This window comes from Panthera uncia (genome assembly GCF_023721935.1).
Source record: "Panthera uncia isolate 11264 chromosome B3 unlocalized genomic scaffold, Puncia_PCG_1.0 HiC_scaffold_1, whole genome shotgun sequence".
NCBI lineage: Eukaryota > Metazoa > Chordata > Mammalia > Carnivora > Felidae > Panthera > Panthera uncia.
Genome location: NW_026057582.1, coordinates 36,558,906 through 36,579,827, shown reverse-complemented (window position 1 = coordinate 36,579,827; position 20,922 = coordinate 36,558,906). Strand labels below are relative to the sequence as shown.

Sequence of the window (20,922 nt, the reverse complement as noted above, 5' to 3'; positions counted from 1 at the left end):
ACAGGTGACACAACTTTGTGATAACATTGGTAATAGCATCAAAAGAGAGAATCTCTTCATTTCCTGGGCCAGCTCAGTGCACCTAATTAAAGGCAAAGGACAAAACAGAAGGGGGAAAAAAAAAACACAGAAAAACTCTGAAGACTTAAAAATGCCAGTAACATCCATACATCTTCCCTTTCCCACCCCCCGATCCCCACAAAAAAATAAAAAAGCTTTTAAAGCTCTAAATATACTTTTTTTTTTTTCTTTCCATAGTGTGATTGAGCCTAGGGCTATACATTCCTGTATAGCAGGTGCAATTACAAGCAATTCCCGGCTCTTTCCTGGACTGTCCCACGCATAGAAGGAGGTACAAAATAAATTAAACCCTTCCATTTAGGCAAGCAAGCCCAAGATGAAGGAGCATAACCCTGCTTGTGAGTATCCAGCGGCATCGAGGGTATTAGTTATTTCTTACTTTTTTTATTTTTTATTTTATTTTTTATAAAAAACAGTCAGATGTCAGGGAGAGCAAAATATAATAAAATTTAAAGGAACAAAAACGCAACACGGGAGGGAAACAACTGGGGACCACTTGCACAACGAGAAAAGGAATGCATGCTTGATTCAAAGTATGAGATGGGTCAGTTCACTCACATGGTTGTTCTAGGCCCACAGCCTAAGACCTCGGCATCATTCTAAAACCACAGGGTTTGGTTTGATTTCGTTTTTTGTTTTTTGTTTTTTTTTTTTTCTTCCAAAGACACTCTTTATCCTATCCCTGAAACCAATATGGTAGGGATGAGGCTGGAGTGATCGTCACTCACTAACTACAATATTTGCTATTTAAAAAATATATTTATATATAGTTCTGGAAATTATGAAGCCAACAAAATAGAACACAAAGATGCATTTGTCACAATTAAGTCAGGCTGCAACAACAGCAGAAATGTGGGAAAGGACAGAGAGAGGGGGCTGCTGTGAATGCAGCAAGTACGGCCTTAACTATGTCACAGAGTGCAACAGTCAGGTCACCTCGGTTACTCTGCGCCACCGGACACAACATGACAGATGTCACATTGTCACTTTCGGTTTAAAAAAGGAAAGACAGCGTTTCTTCTCAGAAGTTGCCCTATACATTTTAGACATAAATTTATAATTGCTTCTGTACATATGTCTAAAATTCGGCTTTGTTCTTCTCAGTTTGGAATGGTCAACGTCCAGATTTAACATCAAGGGTATCTGTGCAGTCCTCACCTTTGCTCGGAGGCAGGGAGAGGTGCACGACAGGATCCTCGTTTTTCTCATCGCAAATGACTGCATTTCGTTGTAATGGGCAGAGAGTTCATGAACCAGGGATTTTAAATGTCCTCTATCTAAAAAGATGAATTAATGGCAAACAAGTTTATACTGTCAAAAACAAATGTAATGCAGACTCAAAACTAACGGGGCTCAAATCAAAAGAGCTAAAGGAGATGATTTGTTACAAATTTATTTTTTATCTTTAGTGTTTGAACTTGCACCTTTGCTCCAGCACTTTTAAAGTAAGTTGTTTCATTTCAGCAGCCTCTGCCAGCTTTACATTGAATCCCCATTAATGTTCTTTAAAAAAAAAAAAAAAAAAAAAAAATCTTCATTCAATTAAACCATGTTGTGTTGGGTGTTGCATATGACTCTTTTACTGCTGTTTCTTTTTCAGAATTAACATAGCCAAGTTTTGTTTTTGTTTTACAAAGTTACTGAGATGACAATATCCATAATTAGCAGACTTTTTTACGCACAAACTGTGACCTGATAATCCTGAAACACTTAATAGGGGAGAAAGGTCAGCGGCTTTTATTTTCCTTTTTTTCTTGGAAACGATAAAACTGCATATTCTACTTTATATTTAAGTGGAAGGAAGAAAATATACAAGTCCATATTGATATTATATTTCTATTAAGAGCAACAACATTTCATATGTTCATGTTTCCTACTATCACAATTCAATACATGAACACAGAATCAGCCCTATGCCACGAATACTGCTGGAGGTGAAGGTTTAGGATTATCAACTCACTGCTGCCACGTCCATAACAAGCAAAAGCATCCTGAAAATAAATTCCAAAACACGTATCTTTCAGTACATAATAATGCAACCGCATCGGGTTAAGTACATACTGGACACAAATTTCATCAGCATCTTATCTCCCCAAGATGTAGTAAGATTCCTCTTTTAAATACAAAGCAGAGAGCCAATAAGGTATAGATCTATAATACAGCCCTAAATTTTGTTTTTGTTTTTTTCTTAAACAATTTGGTCACAATGCACCTTTGATATAAAAGCATTTTTAAACTTTATTATTAATACTCAGGACATTAGGGATTTCCAGATTTTTTTTTTTCAGTAGCATTTGTAGAACCACTTTTGGTAACAAATACAGTAGTTAGGAATATGCATCCAATTCAGAATGCATAATAATGTTTATCCTGAATCCTTTCTGGCTAAAAACAGGGCTGGCGCTATGATGAGATATAGAACGAGAATCTACAAAAAACACTGTAATATGTTTGTTTTTTCCCAGAGGCTACATCCTCTTTTGCTGGAATACTTTATAAATACATATTAAAAAGTAAGGCAACAACTCCAAACAGTCCAAGCTGTTTGCTCAACTCTCTTCCCAATTAGATTCACAATCCTGGTGATCGATCTCATGGTTGTACTGTTTAGTGTTTGTCTTTCTTATTACAAAATGGTCCACAAGGATGTTTTCTGACATTTCTCAAACATCTCTGGTATGTGTGTTCAATGATGGATGCAACTAATACTGGTCAGGTACTGAAGCCTATGATGTCCCAGTACCTGTTTTCAAAGGATTCAAGACATTGATTTGGATCCACCATAAACTGGATGCATGAACCCAAAATTCCCTTCCCTACTATGTTTATCACCTCTTCTCTCTTACTCCTAATTTTAAAACTAAAGGAGTACCAGGACTACCTGGTTACTGGAAAGATGTTCACTCCAGTAAACAAAACTTTTACCAGGGACCTTCACAATTCATGGTCCCCTTCCACATGGACATTCAACTCATGAAGATGTGCAAAAGGAAAAGATGTTAAATTACAGTCAAGTTATCCAGAGGAGGATGTTATACAAACTGATAAGGAAATGACAGTTTTTTTTTTCTTCCATTACTATAAATACATTTAACAGCTTAGCAGAAAGACAAGCTAAATTTAAGATTGTTCACATTTGAAAATTGTTTCATACTCTCTGCTAAGGATAAATAAGGAACTCCTGATAATAGAATTTTAACATAGCAATTTCATCAACAGATCTCTGAAGACTGTTTTTTGTTTTTTTGTGTTTTTTTGTGTTTTTTTTTTAAAGAGGGTTAGAACAATGATTATGTTTGCAAAGTTCTGAGAAGTCCATCTACTGTCCAAACTTTGGACTGAAGTCCTTTTTTTTTTTTTTCCTTTACTTAGAGACAGGTATATACAGTGCTGTTGTAATAATGAAACAAATGTGAAATCTACTGCAAAGGTGCACAATACAGAAAACTGTTCCTCCCATCTTCTACTACATAAATGTGTGACTCCACAGGTTAGTGATGCTGCTGTCGTTATTTCTGTTAAGTTGGAATTATGCCATCACGTCTAAGACCTCTCTTTAATTCCAGATCCTCCAGTTTTTTCCACAATTCTTCACGTTCCTTTTCTTTCTTTTTCTCACTGGGGAGAAAACAGAATACAAGGTAAACAACTAGGAAAGTCTGAAAAGATTACCTAACCGTAACTGCCCCTACTCTTCCCCCATGTATATTTTAGAAGTAGTCTTTGAAAAGTTTGGTATTAAGCTTGTGGGTATTTCTTCATTTCGGTTTTTCTCTTGCCTTTTTTTTTTTTTTTTCTTCATACTTACATACACAGAAACGTTGTATTAATGTACTGAGCAAGAGATGACAAGACTATTTTAAGATTTCAAATTAATATTCGTTTTTACTTAGCCTAACAATGAAAGTTAACTTCAAAATGACCAAGAAACAAAAATAGAGGTCACTTCTACGTATCCATTATCTTAAAGATCCAAAGACGCATTAAGCGATTTTTATTGGGGATCTAGTTAAAATCTAATTTTCTCTTTGCCTCCAAAGAGTTTCTCAAAAGGGATGCTAGGGATGATACTGATGCAGAGAAAGTAGTAGGTCAAGAAAATATACTTTCCCTTTATTATTATCTATTTTCCCTACACCATGTGTAGTAAATCCTTTAGCAGAATCTTGTTCTTGCAAGTATTAATCAACCACAAAATCCATGTTATTAACTTATTCTATACCTATATATACAACCAAATAAAATGTTCTTTCTTTTGTGACTTGAGTTGTAACGGTCTGGAAGGAACTTCGTTGACAGTATCATGAATCAAATGTTTAATGTTCCAAGCCTTCAAATTTGGCTCAATACCAATTTGACTGGTAAATTTGATAAATTTTACTAAAAAACTGGATGTCCAAAATAGGGTCAACAAATTTTTTTTTGCCAAGGACCTTTTATATCACCGTATTTTGATAAAAGAAAGGATGTTAATTTTAACATCAACCAGATAGAAAACACAAAATCAAGGAATATAGGACTATACCGTAAATTAAGTACATTCCCATTTATTAAGAATAATCCACCGCTATCCCTAGCTTTCTCATACTGTGATGAACCAGTAAACAGCAGACTCAGGTAAGAGTTGTGAATCTGATCCTTCCTGAAAATGGGGGCCCTGCCATCTCAGCCATGGGGATATGGTCCCTGTGCCACCTTAGCTAGCCAGGCCTTAACCTCAGTTACAGTACAGTATGCACTCAGGGAAATCCACACAGGTTAAGTGAAAGCTGTATATAATTCCAATGCCTCATATTTTTTAACGTCATCCCCAAGTTTTAAAAAAGTATTTGATATCTACGGCCATACAAATTAACCCCAATCTCTAGAAGTACTTAATTTTATATTCTCATTCCACTAGTCTTGAGGAAATATTTGATTCTGTAGTATAATAATTAATATTATCATTTCATAATTAATATTTTGATAATTTAGGCCTTTATGCTATGACTAGTGTCAGCTGTTTCAAATACAATCTGCACAATATGAATTCCAATGGGCATAACAATTTTTCCAACAGGTCTCTTTCCAGTAATTTTGACTCTAAGAATTATATCTGCAGGGCAATAGAGACTAGATTAGATGATCCTCCAATCATGAATTCCAAATTCTTAACTGTAAGTAAGCTGTTTGGTAAATTAATCATTTTTGGTTTTTCAGTAAGGTTTAGGAATAATATTAGGTCTAAATAAATGTTACCATAGAACACTGATGCCTTTTCATTTGGAGGGGGAAAAAGGTGTTAAGCAAGGGTTTAGGAACTTTTTAATTTTTAAAATTATTTATTTATTTTGAGAGAGTGTGTGTGAGCAGAAGAGGGGCAGAGAGAGAGAAAGAGAGAGAGAGAGAGAGAGAGAGAGAGAGAGAGAGAGAGAGAAAGAAAGAATTCCTATTAGGCTCCTCAGGTTCAGTGCACAAAGCCCGACGCAGGGCTGGAACCCACAAAACCATGGGCCACCCAGGGGTCCCAGGAACTTTCTCTGACTAAAACACAGGTTAAACATATGTTAGGTTCACACTGTCCTAATTTGAACTTTAAATTAAGTGCTGACATCATTAAAACACCCATCATCTTGTTCCTGAAGCATTTCATTCACATCTGTGATCAAGAGTTTTATGGCTGGGGCGCCTGGGTGGCTCAGTCGGTTAAGCATCCAACTTTGGCTTAGGTCACAATCTCACGGTTCATGGGTTTGAGCCCCGGGTCAGGCTCTGTGCTGACAGCTCAGAGCCGGAGCCTACTTTGGATTCTGTGTCTCCCTCTCTCTCTGCCCCTCCCCTGCTCACACTTTCCCTTGGTCTCTCAAAAATAAATAAATAAACGTTAAAAAAAATAAAAGTTTTATGGCATTCAATACAATTTGTCCTGTGGAGCTTTCTTCCAGATGAGTTTTATGCTGACTTATTATACATCTTTTATACTGACAACTTTACCTTCAAATATTCTAAATATTTCTGATGTAGTTTACTGTCATTCCATTCTTTCCTACTTTTTTCTCTCTCTGTAGGTGGGAATTTTAAAGCTTAACCATACTGTCATGCTAGGATTACTGTCAAATTCTCTTCCAATTTCAATTTCACATCGCACTAATGTTAGCATATGCATATAACAATGCTAGTTATTTCTTCCACTCACCATTTCCAGGTTTGTAATACTTAAAAAATTTATCTAAACTGAAACACTTAAACTTGGTGCCATCCAGAAGTAAACTCTTCCATTTAGCTCTTCTCTAACAGTACCAAATAAATCTCTTTCTTCCCTTTCCCTAGTCTCACATCCAGGGAGCAGCCAATGTTTCCATCTATTCAGTACAATCTTCTATTGATCGTTTAACAAAACATTACCCTTACTTTAAAAAAGTCCTTCTTTCATTAAAAAAAAGTCCGGGGCGCCTGGTTAAGCGACCGACTTCGGCTCAGGTCATGATCTTGCCGTTTCCGAGTTCGAGCCTCGCATCGGGCTCTCTGCTGACAGCTCAGAGCCTGGAGCCGGTTTCAGATTCTGTGCCTCCCTCTCTCTCTCTGCCCCTTCCCCACTCGTGCTCTGTCTTTCTCTCTCAAAAACAAATAAAGGTTAAAAAAAATTTTTTTTTTTTTTTTGAAGTCCACTCATGGTAAGTCACTCTAATACACCAGATCTTCAGAATCAACTTCACCAAGTCTATTCCTGGGCCCCTTGGTCAATAGGTATCTTTTTCAAGGATTTGGTCTATTTAGTTTAAATGATAAGCTACCAAAATTCAATACATATGAATTAATTTAATTCAATTTGAATATTTTAGAAATAAGGTCTTTATTTCTCTTAATGGGATTCTACAGATTTTTCTTTCATCCTTATTGAAAGAGGATAATAACTACGGGTTTTCAGTTGCTATAAAAGAAAAGGACATTATGTAAAACACACTCTTTAATGGTACGCCACAGTATGAGAATGTGCCCTTTATTTCCTCTACTTAAATAACACTTTTAAATAAAGACTTTAAGAGTTTGAGCCAAGGAGGGTTATAAACGTAATAATTTACAACAACTGTAAACAGTTAAATTGAAAGTTCCTTAAATTACAAATATGGCACAACATATCCCATAAGTGATATTTATCCCAATATTGTATAAAATACCCCAGCCTCTTCTGCCTACAGGCAAACCACTTGCCATATTCCATAATTAAATTTGCTTTTCAATATAACCACATCCTGGTAATTTTTTTAAAAAAATCACTATGATAGTCCTCTGCCCCGCCACCAAACCTTTCCCCTCATTGCTCTTTTTATCAGTAAAATGCAAGTAACACATGCAAAATCAGGCAAAGCAAAGAAGCAAGGGAACCACACATAGCTCTGTTCAGGAGGTTCAGCAAGGTCTTGGGTCTGAATGCTCGTACACACCCCTGGGATCTTCTAAAGTCCATAGTATACAAAGTCCATACTATACAAAGCTGACATTTGCTTCTGGATCAAAGCGAAACCAGAAGTCCAACTACTAACAAGCTCTCTAGACCTTCCTCAAGTTCTCCAAGTATATCGATGTCAAGATCTGAATATTTGCATCCCATCCTGCCCAAAATTCTTAGGTTGAGATCCTCACCTTCAAAGGTGATGGGTTCAGTAGCTAGCCTCTGGGGAGAAGATTAGGTCATGAAGGTGGGGCCCTCATGAAAGGTATTAGTGACCTTGTAAAAAAGATCCCACAGAGATTCCCTGTCCCTTCTATCATGTGAAGACACAGTGAGAAGGTGCTGGCTATGAATCAGAAATGAGGGCCCTTATCTACCATGCTGGCACCATAATCTTGGCTTCCTGCCTCCAGAACTCAGAGAAATACATTTCTATTGTTTATAAGCTACCCATAAAACACCCGTATGTGGTATTTTGTTAGAGCAAACCAAACGGACCAAGACAAACTCTTTTAGAAAGTTGGACATGTTGAACAAGAAATAATGAAGTTGAAAAATCACATATAAATGAAATCAAGAAAGGCTTTACTAAGCCATAAGCATTTATGTAAAGAATTCAACTGGTTTTTGCTCCCTTTTGGTCGCTAACATTTCAAAATTTGTATAATACCAGACTCTTCACCTCCATGTTCTTTTCACTGTCCTTTACATCCTAATGAATTTGTTGTGTTCTAGAGCAGAAAGTAAGTTCTGGGCCAAAGAACTAAACAAAAATGGTGCCTCACCCCTCTTGCTGGAGCGAAGTATACAAGATCTGCCCAATTCTAGCTCAAATAATGGGAGTGAACCCGGATGGCAAACTACCTGATGGATTCCTTAAATGGGCCCGAAATACCAGTTACATGCCAGGCCCTTAACTCTGAGGTAGAAGAGACACATGACTGAAGGGAAGGAGGAAAGCAGCCTTTCTCAAACTGACCCTTTGCTCCCTAGTGGCACACCAATAAAGACACAGCAAATGAGCATGCAAAAGTGAACACAGAAAGAAATAAAAGTGTGTTGCTTATGATTTCGGGTGCGATCGGGCAACTGCGACAAAGAGCAAGGAGAGAATTCAACAGTTTTGTGCACAGCTGACAAAAAAGCTTTAAAAAGTTACCGCTGACGATCTGACTTGTATGTGGCTGTCAGCTCATCAAACATGGTGCTGTTCATCTCCATAAATGCCTTCAACACATTATACACTAGCGCCACGATAGCCCTGGGAAGCACAGAGAAAAGAGAACACGTTGGTTAGTCTTACATAATGGGAGCTGCATGGAAAGAGGGAGAGCGGAACCTGTGTCTGAATGAGCTCCTTGTACTGCAAAATCTCCATCCCTTTTCAGTTGCCACAACTAGAAACGACCTACAGTTCATTTCCACACCAAGAGAGTTCCATTCTTCACTGTTCCGGGCAAGATATCTTTCGGAGGGGTTGGCAGGATTAGAAAAAGAAAAATCTAATTCTGCCCTTCTAATTATTGGTACCCAGAATAGACTTGTCTGTGGGCACTTGTTAACTTCATTTAATACAAAGGCAAGAATAAAAATAAAGCAACTTCACCCTAAAAAGGAGCACCTGTGGTAGGACTAACCTTAGAGACCAGAATTTGCACAGAATTTTATTTTTAAAGTGATAATATACATAATTCATCAAAATCAAAAGCTGTTCTCATGGAAACAAATATGTATGTTATTCATATTCAAAGACAGGATGCCGAACCCCTGTAAGTTGGGCAGTTTAATGAGTTGAGTTTCTATTTGTGATCTGGTTCAGTCCATTCACTCCTGCTAAGTTCCCTCGCCAACCCAACACATGTGTCGCTGAGGTGACCGGCAAGCTGGTGATGGCTGCTGTTAGCTGTGGAACGTAGCTAAATGGCCAAAATGGCAGCACATAGATTCATCAAGTGGAAGAATAAGCTCTTGACGTCTTCAGGACTATGCCCATGATGGGCTTGATATCTTCAGACTAGAGTCTAAACAGCACTGCCCTTTGCAAAAATGCCCATTACTTCTGTTTTGCAACAAATCTGCTACCAACACCACTGAAGAAGGCACTGGTAAAAGTCAGGCCATAGGTCAAAAAAACCGTGGGTTTGATGTTCCAAAACATAAATGTACCTGCTGTGTCCTTCTGCCCTGTGCCTATTAAAAGGAAAACTTAAGCTCCCTTCTGTTGAGGGAAATGACCTTCTCACATACAATGGATAGTGATGGAGAAGAGCCAAATACAGTACACTGAGCAGCTACAGACACTTGCCAAAACCACTCTCTACGTCCCCAAGAGACTACCTGCATAATGAGAATTATTTACCAGTTCTTTATTTTTATGAGTTTTAATAACAAAATTTGGCAAATTTGAAAAATAAGAAATGTAATATTTTACAGTTGTATGCAAAACTTCTAAACGCATACTAGGAATATACTTAATTACATCTTACTAATATCTAATACCACACTAAATTTTCTTTCTATTCCAGAGACACATGTAAAGCCATTCAAATACAGAATGCTTTAACTTTCATAGGACTAGATGTTAAACATCTCCTTCAGTGATTTTAAACTTGTCTTCCTAGAGAACATTTGTAATGACAGACTTGGGTTTTTAAGAAATGGATCGTGCTAAAATGCAAATCAATTCAAAGCACTTTCCTCCTTAGGACTCCTTAGTATTTCCTTATCATCCACTGGTGAAGGTTCATGTGGGCGGGGGGGGGGGGGGGGGGGGTGAACTCTCCCTTTTCACCCCATCTTCTAGCCACCTCCCCAAAAGACCTGGTAATTTAGCCCTCCCAAACTTACAGGTTTCAGAACCTGACAGGTGCTTTTTATGTGTTTGTGCCTTTTAATGTGATGATGAGACTCACTATGAAAGGGCTTCCCCGTCCCATCCACCTGCCACATTGCTTTAAGAATCCTTTTGAGCATTACCCCCTCGTCAATGTCAGCAACCCTCACCTCTCACTTCAGACCACCCCCAAAAAAGCTCTGCTACATTCACAGACAAGTCAGGAGCCCCTCATGGAAGCAGAGATTTTAATGTAACTGCACTTAAAAAACACTGTTTTATAAAATATGTTTACTTGTGGGTCTCCCCAACCAGTTAGTGAATTTCTAAAAGACAGGAGTTTTCACATATCTGTCTTCACCAACAGGCACAGCATCTGGCACATGGCAAGACTTTATTAAGCAAAAGAGAAAGAGGGAGGGAGAGAGGGAAGGGTGAGGAGGGAGAATAGGAAGAAGAGGGGAGAAACTGAAAACCTACGGATTCCAATGTTCTTTTGAAATCCTATAAAGACTGGAAAACATGATGGGAAGGATGACATTCGAGTTTTCTTCTATCAAACTCATGATGTATTCATTATTCCAATAATACAGTGCCCTTTCTGCCACCTTTAAAAAGGAAAAGAAAAAGAAAATATTAAGAGAGCAAAAAAGACAGATAAAACAAAATTAAAATCTCTCCAAACAAAAATATTTTAAGACTATTTTTATATCATTCAATCAAATGTGAAATTAAGTATTAATCACACTTTACATTGTTGTGGATTTCAAATCTTTTAGAGAGTTCCCAAAAGGTTCATCAATTAGGGGAAGGAAAAAAGTTTCCCTACCTATTATTTCTCTGTATTCTCCTTCAATACTGCCCATTTCATCTGAGCTCACATCTTCCCTCCCAACACTCCAAACACCTTTCCTCTCTAATGCACACTGCCTTCCCCAAGTCTTCAACTCTCTTCTGGCTCCCTTCTTTCATCCTACACACTTCAGACCAACCCCAGGGCCCGGCACGTGGCTGACATTCAGCCACCAGCTGCTGAGAAACACCCAGCTGCCCGTCCCCGCAGGCCAGTCACATTTGCTCAGCTCGTCCCCTGGCCCAGCCACTGTGCCAACACTGCACACAGGGCGTCCCATCCTTGCCACCGTCCGAGGAGTAAGGTCATGTGCTCCTTGCAGAGATGGAGACACTGAGTCTCAGAGAGGCTAACAACCTGGCAAGCTCACATTGCCAGTAAATGGTGAGCACTGGGACTCCAGGCTCGTGACCACACTCTTTCCACAGTTTATTTCTGGTCCCTTCCTTTGAACTACATCAGCCAGGAGAAAGTCACTCAGTTCCTGGACTTAGGGACACTGGCTATGCAGACGCCTGCTTGCTATGTCAGGTCCCTTTTCTCTGACCACCATGCTAGCCAATGGACTCTATGAATTCAAAGGAAGGCAAAAAAAATAACCTAAACAATCTCAAAAGGAACCTAAAATAAGAATAACCAAACCCCAAATCTCAAAAAGGCTAAAATCTTGACAAGGGTGCTTTTTAGAGTTGGAGAAAAAGAAAAAAAGAGTGGCTTCTTTCATTCAGAGGGATTAAAAAATTACATTCTAATTTAATGAATTAAATTTACATTAAATTTAAATTTAATAATTTAATGAAATGGTACAAGATGTACCCACCAATAGACTCTGAGAAATTAAGCCTTTCCATTATTCAACTTGCTTCAAAAAAAAATCCCGGGCCTCATGAGGCACTAGACCCTGAGAGTACAAAGAAGACAGTCATTATTGAATATTTAGTACATGCCAGGCACCGTGCTACGTGTTTCACACACACACGACCTTATTGAATCCTCATGACTTCATGATGGCACAAGCGCCATCATTTCCATTTTGCAAATGAGGAAAATAGAGCCCAGAGTATATAAGCCATTGCCTCAAATCCACATGGCTAGCAAGTGGCAGGTTCCAAAGTCCCTGCTCTTAACTTCTTTACTCTGTTATCCCCTTGGAGCTCATATGCCAGCAGGGGAAGGGGGATCTACGGGCCTATCCTATGTAACCCGTGATAGATGCTGTACCGATAAAGAAGAAACAAAGAGCCCGAGGAAAGAGTGGAATGAACGATCTGGATGACCTGAGGGAGAGGAGGAGTAGCAGCAATGTAACACAGGTGGTAGCATCTAAATGGGGATCTGAAGGATGAAGCAAAGAAGGATAAGGCATTCCAGGCGGAGGGAATCACAGGAAAGGACAGCAGAAGTGCTAACATGGACGATGGGTCTAGAAACCATGAAGCATAAGGTGTGGCTGAGGCAGGCAGAGCCAAGGACAAGAGGAGGAACGGAGTTGAGGCTGCTCTGAAACTTACAACCAAAGGGAAGAACTTTTAAAGAGCCCACCAGAGTATGCTGGTACAGAAGGAGAAACCTAGGATTTTCCTACATCCAATTACAAGTCTAATGTTTACCTGCTACTTAATGCTAACAAGTATTTTAATGGATGTATGTGTTACTATGCAAAATCACTTACAGAAAGTCAGTATCCAGCAAAGCCCCTTAAAGAGGAAAGGCAATGCTTATGCAAAGCAAAAATTAGCATGTCTAACACTAGGACAGAACCACTAGTTTCCTGGGACCCACGGTCCTCCTTGCACATGGAGTGGTCTCTAGTGGGAGCCGTCTGACCTCCATGCCACACGGTGGGCAAGTAGTGAAAGGCATGTGACTACACACAGTGGCGCTTGAAAAATGTTTGCTGGATACACCAAGGAACACTTAGGAAATGAATAAATAAGAACCTCTTTGGGGCACCTGGGTGTCTCAGTTGGTTAAACGTCCGGCTCTTGGTTTCAGCTCAGGCCATGATCTCATGGTTTGTGAGATCGAGCCCTGAGTCGGACTCTGCGCTGACAACACGGAGCCCACCTGGAATTCTGTCTCTCTCCCTCTCTCTGCCCCTCCCCAGCTCGTGTGCAAGTACGCACTCTATCTCAAAATAAATAAACATTTTAAAAATAAAAAAAAAAAAAAAAGAAAAGAAAGAAAAAGAAGAACCTCTTTACTGTCCTTCTTTCTTTAGTTCTAAGTCTTACTTCTGTCAAATAATTTTGAATTATTTTTTCTTTCTGTTATGGACTACACTGCCTCCCCCCACCAACCCCCCCTCCCCCCGGCCAAATTCATATGTTGAAGCTCTAACCCTTAGTGTGGGTGTATTTGGAGACAGGACTTTTAGGAGGTACTTAAGGTTAAAAGAAGTCATAAGGGCGGGGTCCTAATCCAATAGGCTTGGTGGTCTTAAGAGGAGGAAGAGAGAGATCTTCTCTCTCCTCACACACACACCAAAGAAAGGCCATGTGAGGACACAGCAAGAAGGCAGCCAGCCATCTGCAGGCCAGAAAGGGAGCCCTCACCAGAAGCAGACCAGGCCGACACTCTGATCTCAGACTTCCAGCCTCCACAACTGTGAGAAATACATTTCTGTGGTTTAAGCCACATGGTCTGTGGTGTTTTGTTATAGAAGCCTCCTGTGATCTGAATGCCTGTGTCCCCACAAAACTCATATGTTGAGATCCTAACCCCCAAAGACGATGGTATGAGTACAGGGGGCCTTTGAAAGGTAATTAATGTTGTAAGAATGGAGCCCTCATGAATGGGGTTAGTGCTTATACAATAGCACTGATAAGTAAGGATACAAGAAATCTGCAACTCCGAAGAGAGGCCTCACTCAACTGCGCCGGTACCCTGATCTCACACTTCCGGCCTCCAGAAACATAGAAATAAATTTCTCCTGTTCGTTAGCCACCCAGTCTGTGGTACTTTGTTACAGAAGCCTGAATGGACATAGCAGTAGCTGACTAGACACTGTCTCCTTTCTAAAGCTTCTGAGCATCATTTAAGGCTCCCTGGTGATCTTAAAAGACATTTGCGGGGGGGGGGGGGAGAAAAAAGAAAAAAGGGGGGGGGAGAGAGAGAGAGAGAGAGAGAGAGAGAGAGAATATGAGTGTGTGTGTCAGTCAGTTCTGGTCCTTGCTTTCCACAATGTCGAACGTCCTGATGAAAACTGAAAAGTAAGCTAGACAATCCAGAAGCCTGAGCACTCAGGCCATGCGTAATATGCAAACATCGACACAGTATCCTGCAATTGTGTTTTGGTTTGTTTATCTGGACATGTGTTGTATCATCTGAATGCAACGTAACGGTTCATATAAATGGCTTCCACTTTTTTTTTCTCTGGGTTGGCTTTGTGGTATAATTGCTAGAGTGTCACAAGATCATTGCCTTAACATGCTAACATGTCTTTGGGTCAAAAATTAAAACGACAACTATAGCCAATTGTCTCCTACCTACTCAGGATACCGACAGCTCAGGGGAAAAGTTCACCATCGAGTCTACCATGTTAACAGTGTGTGATTCTGTGCTACCAGCTACAATCTGAACAATCTGTTCCGGTCAACAGGCAGCACCTAAACAGTCAATCTTCAAGGTCTGTGATTTGGACCTTGGTGAAACAGTGAAAGGGCATAAAACCTAACATGTTTTCGCTCCAGGTCACCCCTTCCCTCTTGTGTGGGTTCTGCAGTACTGTGGCAATGGGCCCAGTTGAGGAAAAGGTGGCTGGGTTCGCTTCCCTGTGATTCCCCCAGAGTGGCCACAAGGAGGCAGAGTGGTGCCACGGGAAGGTCACCAACGTTCACAAGAAGCTACACTGAAGGGACTCACCTGCTTATGAACTCGGGGCCCTGAGCAAATCATTCTCTGAATTTCAATTTTTTCTTCTAGAACACAGCAGGCAGGGAGGGTGAGGGGGTGGGGAGAGCCCCGTAGGATAATTTGAAGTTTACAAAGAATGCACGTAAAGCATCTAGCACAGTACAGAATGTGTGTGTTCTGTCTCTTAAGCTTTATTTCGCATTCTCTCTTACACTCTGCAGGAACCCTACCAGTCCACCCCTTACTCAGCCATTTTACTGGAGACAAATTACTTTACCACTTCGAACTTCAGTGTTCACATCTGTAAAACTCGTAATGCCCTCCTTGCAGAGTGATCATGAACACTGAAGTCACTAGACAGAAAGCATCATCACGGTGGCTGTCCTATTACAGGTGTTCAACATAGAGGAGGTCATTATTAAAATTATTATCATAGGAGAAAATAGCAAATAAAAAACAACAGGTAGCTAGTGCCCATTACATTTCTTTCAATACAAATAAAATTTTACCAAATAACATATGTTGCACAGGCCACTCTGGCTCATCCTCTATTACTAACCTGAAAATGGGGGCTAGATACACATTTGGCAATTTGTTTAAACAAAGGTTCTTGGATTTTAACAAACTGGGAGGGTTCGATCACATCCAATATTTCTTCCAGCTCCCCAAGGAACATGACCTGTAAGTACATACAAAACGCAAAACCTCAGGTACTTCGTTAAAAAATCCAAATGAATGATGAGGAGTCATGAGAGTTTGTAATGTTTTAAGAAAAATTTACACATAAAACCAAACAGGAAAAAATTAGGCATTGTCTTACGTTAGATGTTCACTTCATAAAGAATTCACCAGAGGGTACTTATGAAAAGCAAAGTCCCTATAGCTTTGAAAATATGATTCCATTTACTTTGGAAAAATTCCTCTATGTGCTACATCTAACCCAGAAAGGGGGGGGAGGGGGAGGGGGCACTTACATGTGGCGGCAGGGCCCTTGGGAAACAGCAATGTCCCTGGGGCTCTCCCCTCTTTTGCTCTCACCTAGCTAGCATCTGCCTCCCTACTCTTATTTTTCAAACAGTGGGAAAAGCGGTCCTCCTGCATGATGAACAAAGGTCCACAGTGGCGCATGCAGGTATCTGCTAAGTGTTTCAGCCCCTGCTACGTGCTAGGTGCTCCCGTAGGATTCACCAGTTAACAGAGACGGAGAGACACAAATGAGCAGCTTCACCCCCATGCAGGTACCATTTTAATCCCATTAGCACGCACTGAGCCCATCTCCTCGCCTCCACACACTTACGTACAACACACACGTAAGCGCGCACAATTGCCCACCATAAAGCACAACGAGTCTCAGCCTCGGCACTATGTGTCTCAAGAAACTGAGCTTTTAGATCACAAAATGGAGCCAAATCAATAGCACAGTCGACTGTTTTAAATACAACGGAAAACTTACAGAGAAATAAAAAAGAGTTACCCATTTAGGCACGGAAAAATAATTACCTTAAAAAAAATTAACTATGCAATTAAAATACGACATATGACAACGTTTTCAAATCTTCAGGTGCATCTGGACAGCAATGTACAGTTTAATTTTGTCTAACAGGTATTAAAAAGTCAGATGACTTCTTGAAATTGTATAAAGTAGGGTTTTGGAGAATTGAAACTGATTTGAAAAGGAGGGTATTTCTGTTAAAAGTAATACAAAGTAGGCAGCTGACTCTTGCCATTTCTCAAGACACATAGAGGAGTTCTCCCCCAAGTCTCCCAAAATGTCAAGCTAACAGATGACCTTTCCTGCTGGGCCATTTTCCACATGGTTTCTATAGAAGAGTGAGTGCAGGTCTGGCACCCAGCGAGGCTCACAGCTAAGCTAAGAGACTTCCTCCCCTACAACCTCCTCACAGGGCACATGGCTGGTTAGGTCTTAGCAAAAGTACAAACGACTGAAGGTCAGGGATTTCCAGGGCCACTTCTGAAGAGCTGGAACTAGAGGTCTGTAACATAGTTTACAATTGTAGACAGTAAGATCCCATCTATACTCTATTTTAAAATGGGGAGTATTTGGGCTGGTGGCTTTAGCACCTATCTACAGCAACACCAAAACCTCCACACCATGAGGGTGGCCACTGGAAAGGTGACTTCGATAAAGCTAGATAGTGGGGCACGTGACCGGAGCCTGCCTTGGGCTTCCCTGGGACTGAGCAGAGTGTGATAAAAGTTCAGGGTTCAGGAATCAGGGTGGCGGATTCTGACCCACTCCCTTCCACTTAGCATCCACTCAGGCAGGCTACTTCAGCTCTCCATGCTTCCATTTTAAAACTAGTAACATGTGAATATTTACAGACCTGCCTGACAGAGATAAAATGAAGATTAGACGAGATCATGGATTTTTACACATACTTATCGGCTCAGAGCCTGACACTCTACAAAGTATTTAGTGAGTTATTAACACGCTGACATTAAGCACTTACCTCTTTTTGACTACATGTTTTAGGCCAAAATTTCATTAACCCCCTAATAACCTAAAATGAAAAGGAGAAAAACAATGGTACTTAATTGTCTACATAGACTCTATGAAAAATAGTCATTTTGAAATCTTTTGAAATTATGGAAAAAATACTTACTGGTTCTGTGAGTGAAGGATCTTTCTCCAGAAACTGTACTATGCAATATGCCAGCTGGAGAAACAGAAAAATGAAAGACAAAATTGGAAATGCTATATACTCAAAAGGGCTCAAAGATACATCAAAACTTCCTACAAAGTTTCTAGACTCTGGTTTTAGTAATTTCATGTTCAATTCATTCTAAAAATATAATATATATAAAATGAAATAAAAAGCTACTTTTTCAAGCCAAAGATTGACACTAATAACGCCCCAGGGGAATTTTGTTAAAAAAAAAAAGGATACTGAGACATGAAGTATCCAGCTAATGAAAAGCAGAAATATCACATTCAGTATATTCTGAAAGTATCTCATCTACATACAGTCTAAGCTACATCGCATGGGCTTCCTTTCTCTCTGTGCCAACATCAACAGCACGGGGTTTTACTGTGGCTCCAGAAGAGTCCTACACGAAAGGCAGGCACTTACTAAACCTCTTGCTGACCGCCTAAAGTGGCCCATGCAGGCTGAAGCGGTTTCATGAAGAGATAAAAGGTTGTACCTGCCACAGTTAGAACCGGGAGAAATGTGAAGTTTTACATCTGATGGTAGCCCAGCTAGGTAAGAATTCTTTTACACGATCATGAAATGTGATTTCAAAAACCAGAGGCAAGATTTGTAAAAGGGCTCGTAAAGATTTTTGGACAAGAAATCCACCCTTGCGAAACAACATTTTGATGGTGTTCTAAATTAGAAACATATGGACTAATTTTTCCTCGAAACACAGAATTTCACATTTAAAGAGGAACACTGCTCAGAAAAATGTGTGACATTTTTATGCAAACTCAAAACATTCCCATTGGTTTGGAATACTAAAATTAAAATGCCACTACATCATTTATCTGTCCCCTAGGGACACACGTACCACGCAAGGCAGTGTTAGCATGGAAACCAGACTTGGGACAAGACAGAGGATGCTTTTTAAAGTCATAGAGGCTAAAAATAAAAAGATGTGAAAGTACTGATTGATTTGTTTACTTGGGAGTGTGTTTATTTGCCTGAAGAAAGTGAGAAGGAAATAGTGAATTAACCAAGAGAGGGGGCAGAGAGCAAGTGACAGGCTGATGCAAATGAGGATGAGATCAAATATTCCAGAACACTCAAAAACGATTACGAGTCCAGAGATCTAAATCTGGAAAACACACATATTTTATTCTATGTTCAGTATATAATTTTGTGCACTAGTCATTAAAGTTCTCTGTAAAATGAGATGGCGGAATAGATGTTCCTCCCTCTTGAAAAATACTCCCATGATTCCCTTATGCATAGAAAACATTAACACACATTTTAATTTTCCTCGGGAAGTATTTTATACTTGAATGAGTTTTTTGTTTGTTTGTTTGTTTGTTTACGTAAGGAAATATCAATATCAAAGAAACACTGAGTTTATAAACTTTTAATTGTGCTTCCAAAAGAACTTGCATAAAATTCTACCTGGGCATGGAAGAGTGATAGGCTCCTGACAGTGTGTAAAGGGATCAACACTTTCACCAGAAACTGTTTGTGTTCTGCCTTAAGAGGTAAAGCAAAGCCATTGATAATACTAGGAAAAAGAAAAAAGAAACATGAATTAGCAGCGTGATCACAACCAGCAAAACCGAGACCACCTGTTCATGGAAGGACCAGGTTAAATCGGAATCAGTTTCTGTTGGGTCCAGAACAACCTAAACCCCACCCCAGTGGCATCCAAGATTTCCCAGTTACTTCAAAGAGCACATTTAAGCAGGAAGGAAATTAAAGAAAATTTGCTGATGATCTCCTAGCATGGGCTCTCATGCTCTTAAACCGAGTAAATGATTCTGAGCAACAGAAAGCTCTTCGATCAAAGACTCTTTATTTTTCTTTCCCCCTAAAACTGCTCACTTATGACCCTTTCCGTTTGTAGACATCATTCCTGGAATTTCTTCTCAGACCAAGAATACCACAGGTATAGAGCCCAGCCTGGGGAAATCACAGAAAAAACCATGGGACTCCACCTTCTTTTTCTCCTCCTATTAGGGGGAGAGACTAAGTAATCACATTGTCCAGTTACATTAACCTCCCTTGTGTGTAGAAACCTACACAACAGCTGTCTCTTTCCAATTCATTCCACTCGTCCAGGCAGCAGCTGTTCAAGAACTACACCTGGGTACATGGCTCCTGTGAAAAAGGCAATCCTTCCAATTTATCTGAACTTGTGATCAAAAGATATGGCAAAGGACAGGTAGCCTAGAAACTAACTAGAATAAGGTGTTTTGGAGTAACTGGCCTGGCTGCAATCAGATGTACTGTCTCTGTAGCAATGAACAAACTGTCAGCTCTTTCAGTCATTCTGGTAGAATTAGGAATGCCTAATTGTGGAACAAGGGGGAACAAGAAATCACGTCTTGTAGGGTCAGCTGGGAAATAGGCTAAGGCACAAATTAGAGTACCCGATGTACATACAGCAAGAGATCTAGGTCAGAGTTGCCCTGTGCCACTTGAATCTAATTTGCAAAATGTTATTCACCTGAGATTAGCAATTAGCTAAAAATGTGCTTACCTTCCTAATATTTCCAGCAGTTCGGCTACACCATTGAAGTGTTCTGTTTCATAAACAAACCTTTTTTAAAAAGGAAAGAAAGAATAAAGTCAGTACATGATGTTCAAATATTTGATGTTTACTTAACACTTCTATGAAACCACCAATTTTACTCGTCCTCCCCCCCACCCTTCACTTACCTTAGAAAAATATTGTTAATCTGTTTTCGGATAAATGCTCTAAGACCAAGAAATTTGCCATAAATTCTGTGTAAGACTGTTTTTAAGTAGTCCCGTTCCCGAGGGTCTTCGCTGTCAAATAGCTCCAAAAGCTGTTGTAAATGAAAGACAGAGTAGAAGTCAGAAGTGGTTTCAGGAAAGGATTTAGGAGTTCTGCCACTCATGATTTAAAATCCCTCCCTCCTTTCCTTCCTCAAAAGTTTATTATGGGCCAGGCACAGTGCTAGTCTTTGAAAATACAAAGATAAATCAGTCAGACAAGGGGCTTACATTCTAATGAAGAGATAAACACAATAATAATCATCATAACAACAGTAAGAGGTAACACACATACTGCACTTAGCACGATTATCATGCAACTTTCTAAGCAATCTACTTATGTTAATCCTTCCTATAAAGTAGTGTTATCCCCATTTTACAGATGAGGAAATTGGGGCTCAGAGGTCATTGGGCAACTTGCCCCCGG

The 20,922-nt window shown here is 39.8% G+C and overlaps 1 protein-coding gene across 1 annotated transcript in view; it reads right to left on the bottom strand.

The window, feature by feature from the left end:
* Positions 1-699: 699 nt before the first annotated feature.
* PPP2R5E (protein phosphatase 2 regulatory subunit B'epsilon) overlaps positions 700-20,922 on the bottom strand; it is a 108,083-nt gene continuing 87,860 nt past the window's right edge. Inside the window, exons 5-13 of the mRNA XM_049614086.1 lie at positions 20,418-20,548; positions 20,239-20,298; positions 19,152-19,260; positions 17,679-17,732; positions 17,526-17,576; positions 15,614-15,733; positions 10,827-10,954; positions 8,673-8,774; positions 700-3,699 (exon numbers count right to left, since the gene is read on the bottom strand). Of these exons, the coding sequence (XP_049470043.1) occupies positions 3,600-3,699; positions 8,673-8,774; positions 10,827-10,954; positions 15,614-15,733; positions 17,526-17,576; positions 17,679-17,732; positions 19,152-19,260; positions 20,239-20,298; positions 20,418-20,548 (855 nt within the window). The 3' untranslated portion in view covers positions 700-3,599. The remainder of the gene's footprint in view (positions 3,700-8,672; positions 8,775-10,826; positions 10,955-15,613; positions 15,734-17,525; positions 17,577-17,678; positions 17,733-19,151; positions 19,261-20,238; positions 20,299-20,417; positions 20,549-20,922) is intronic.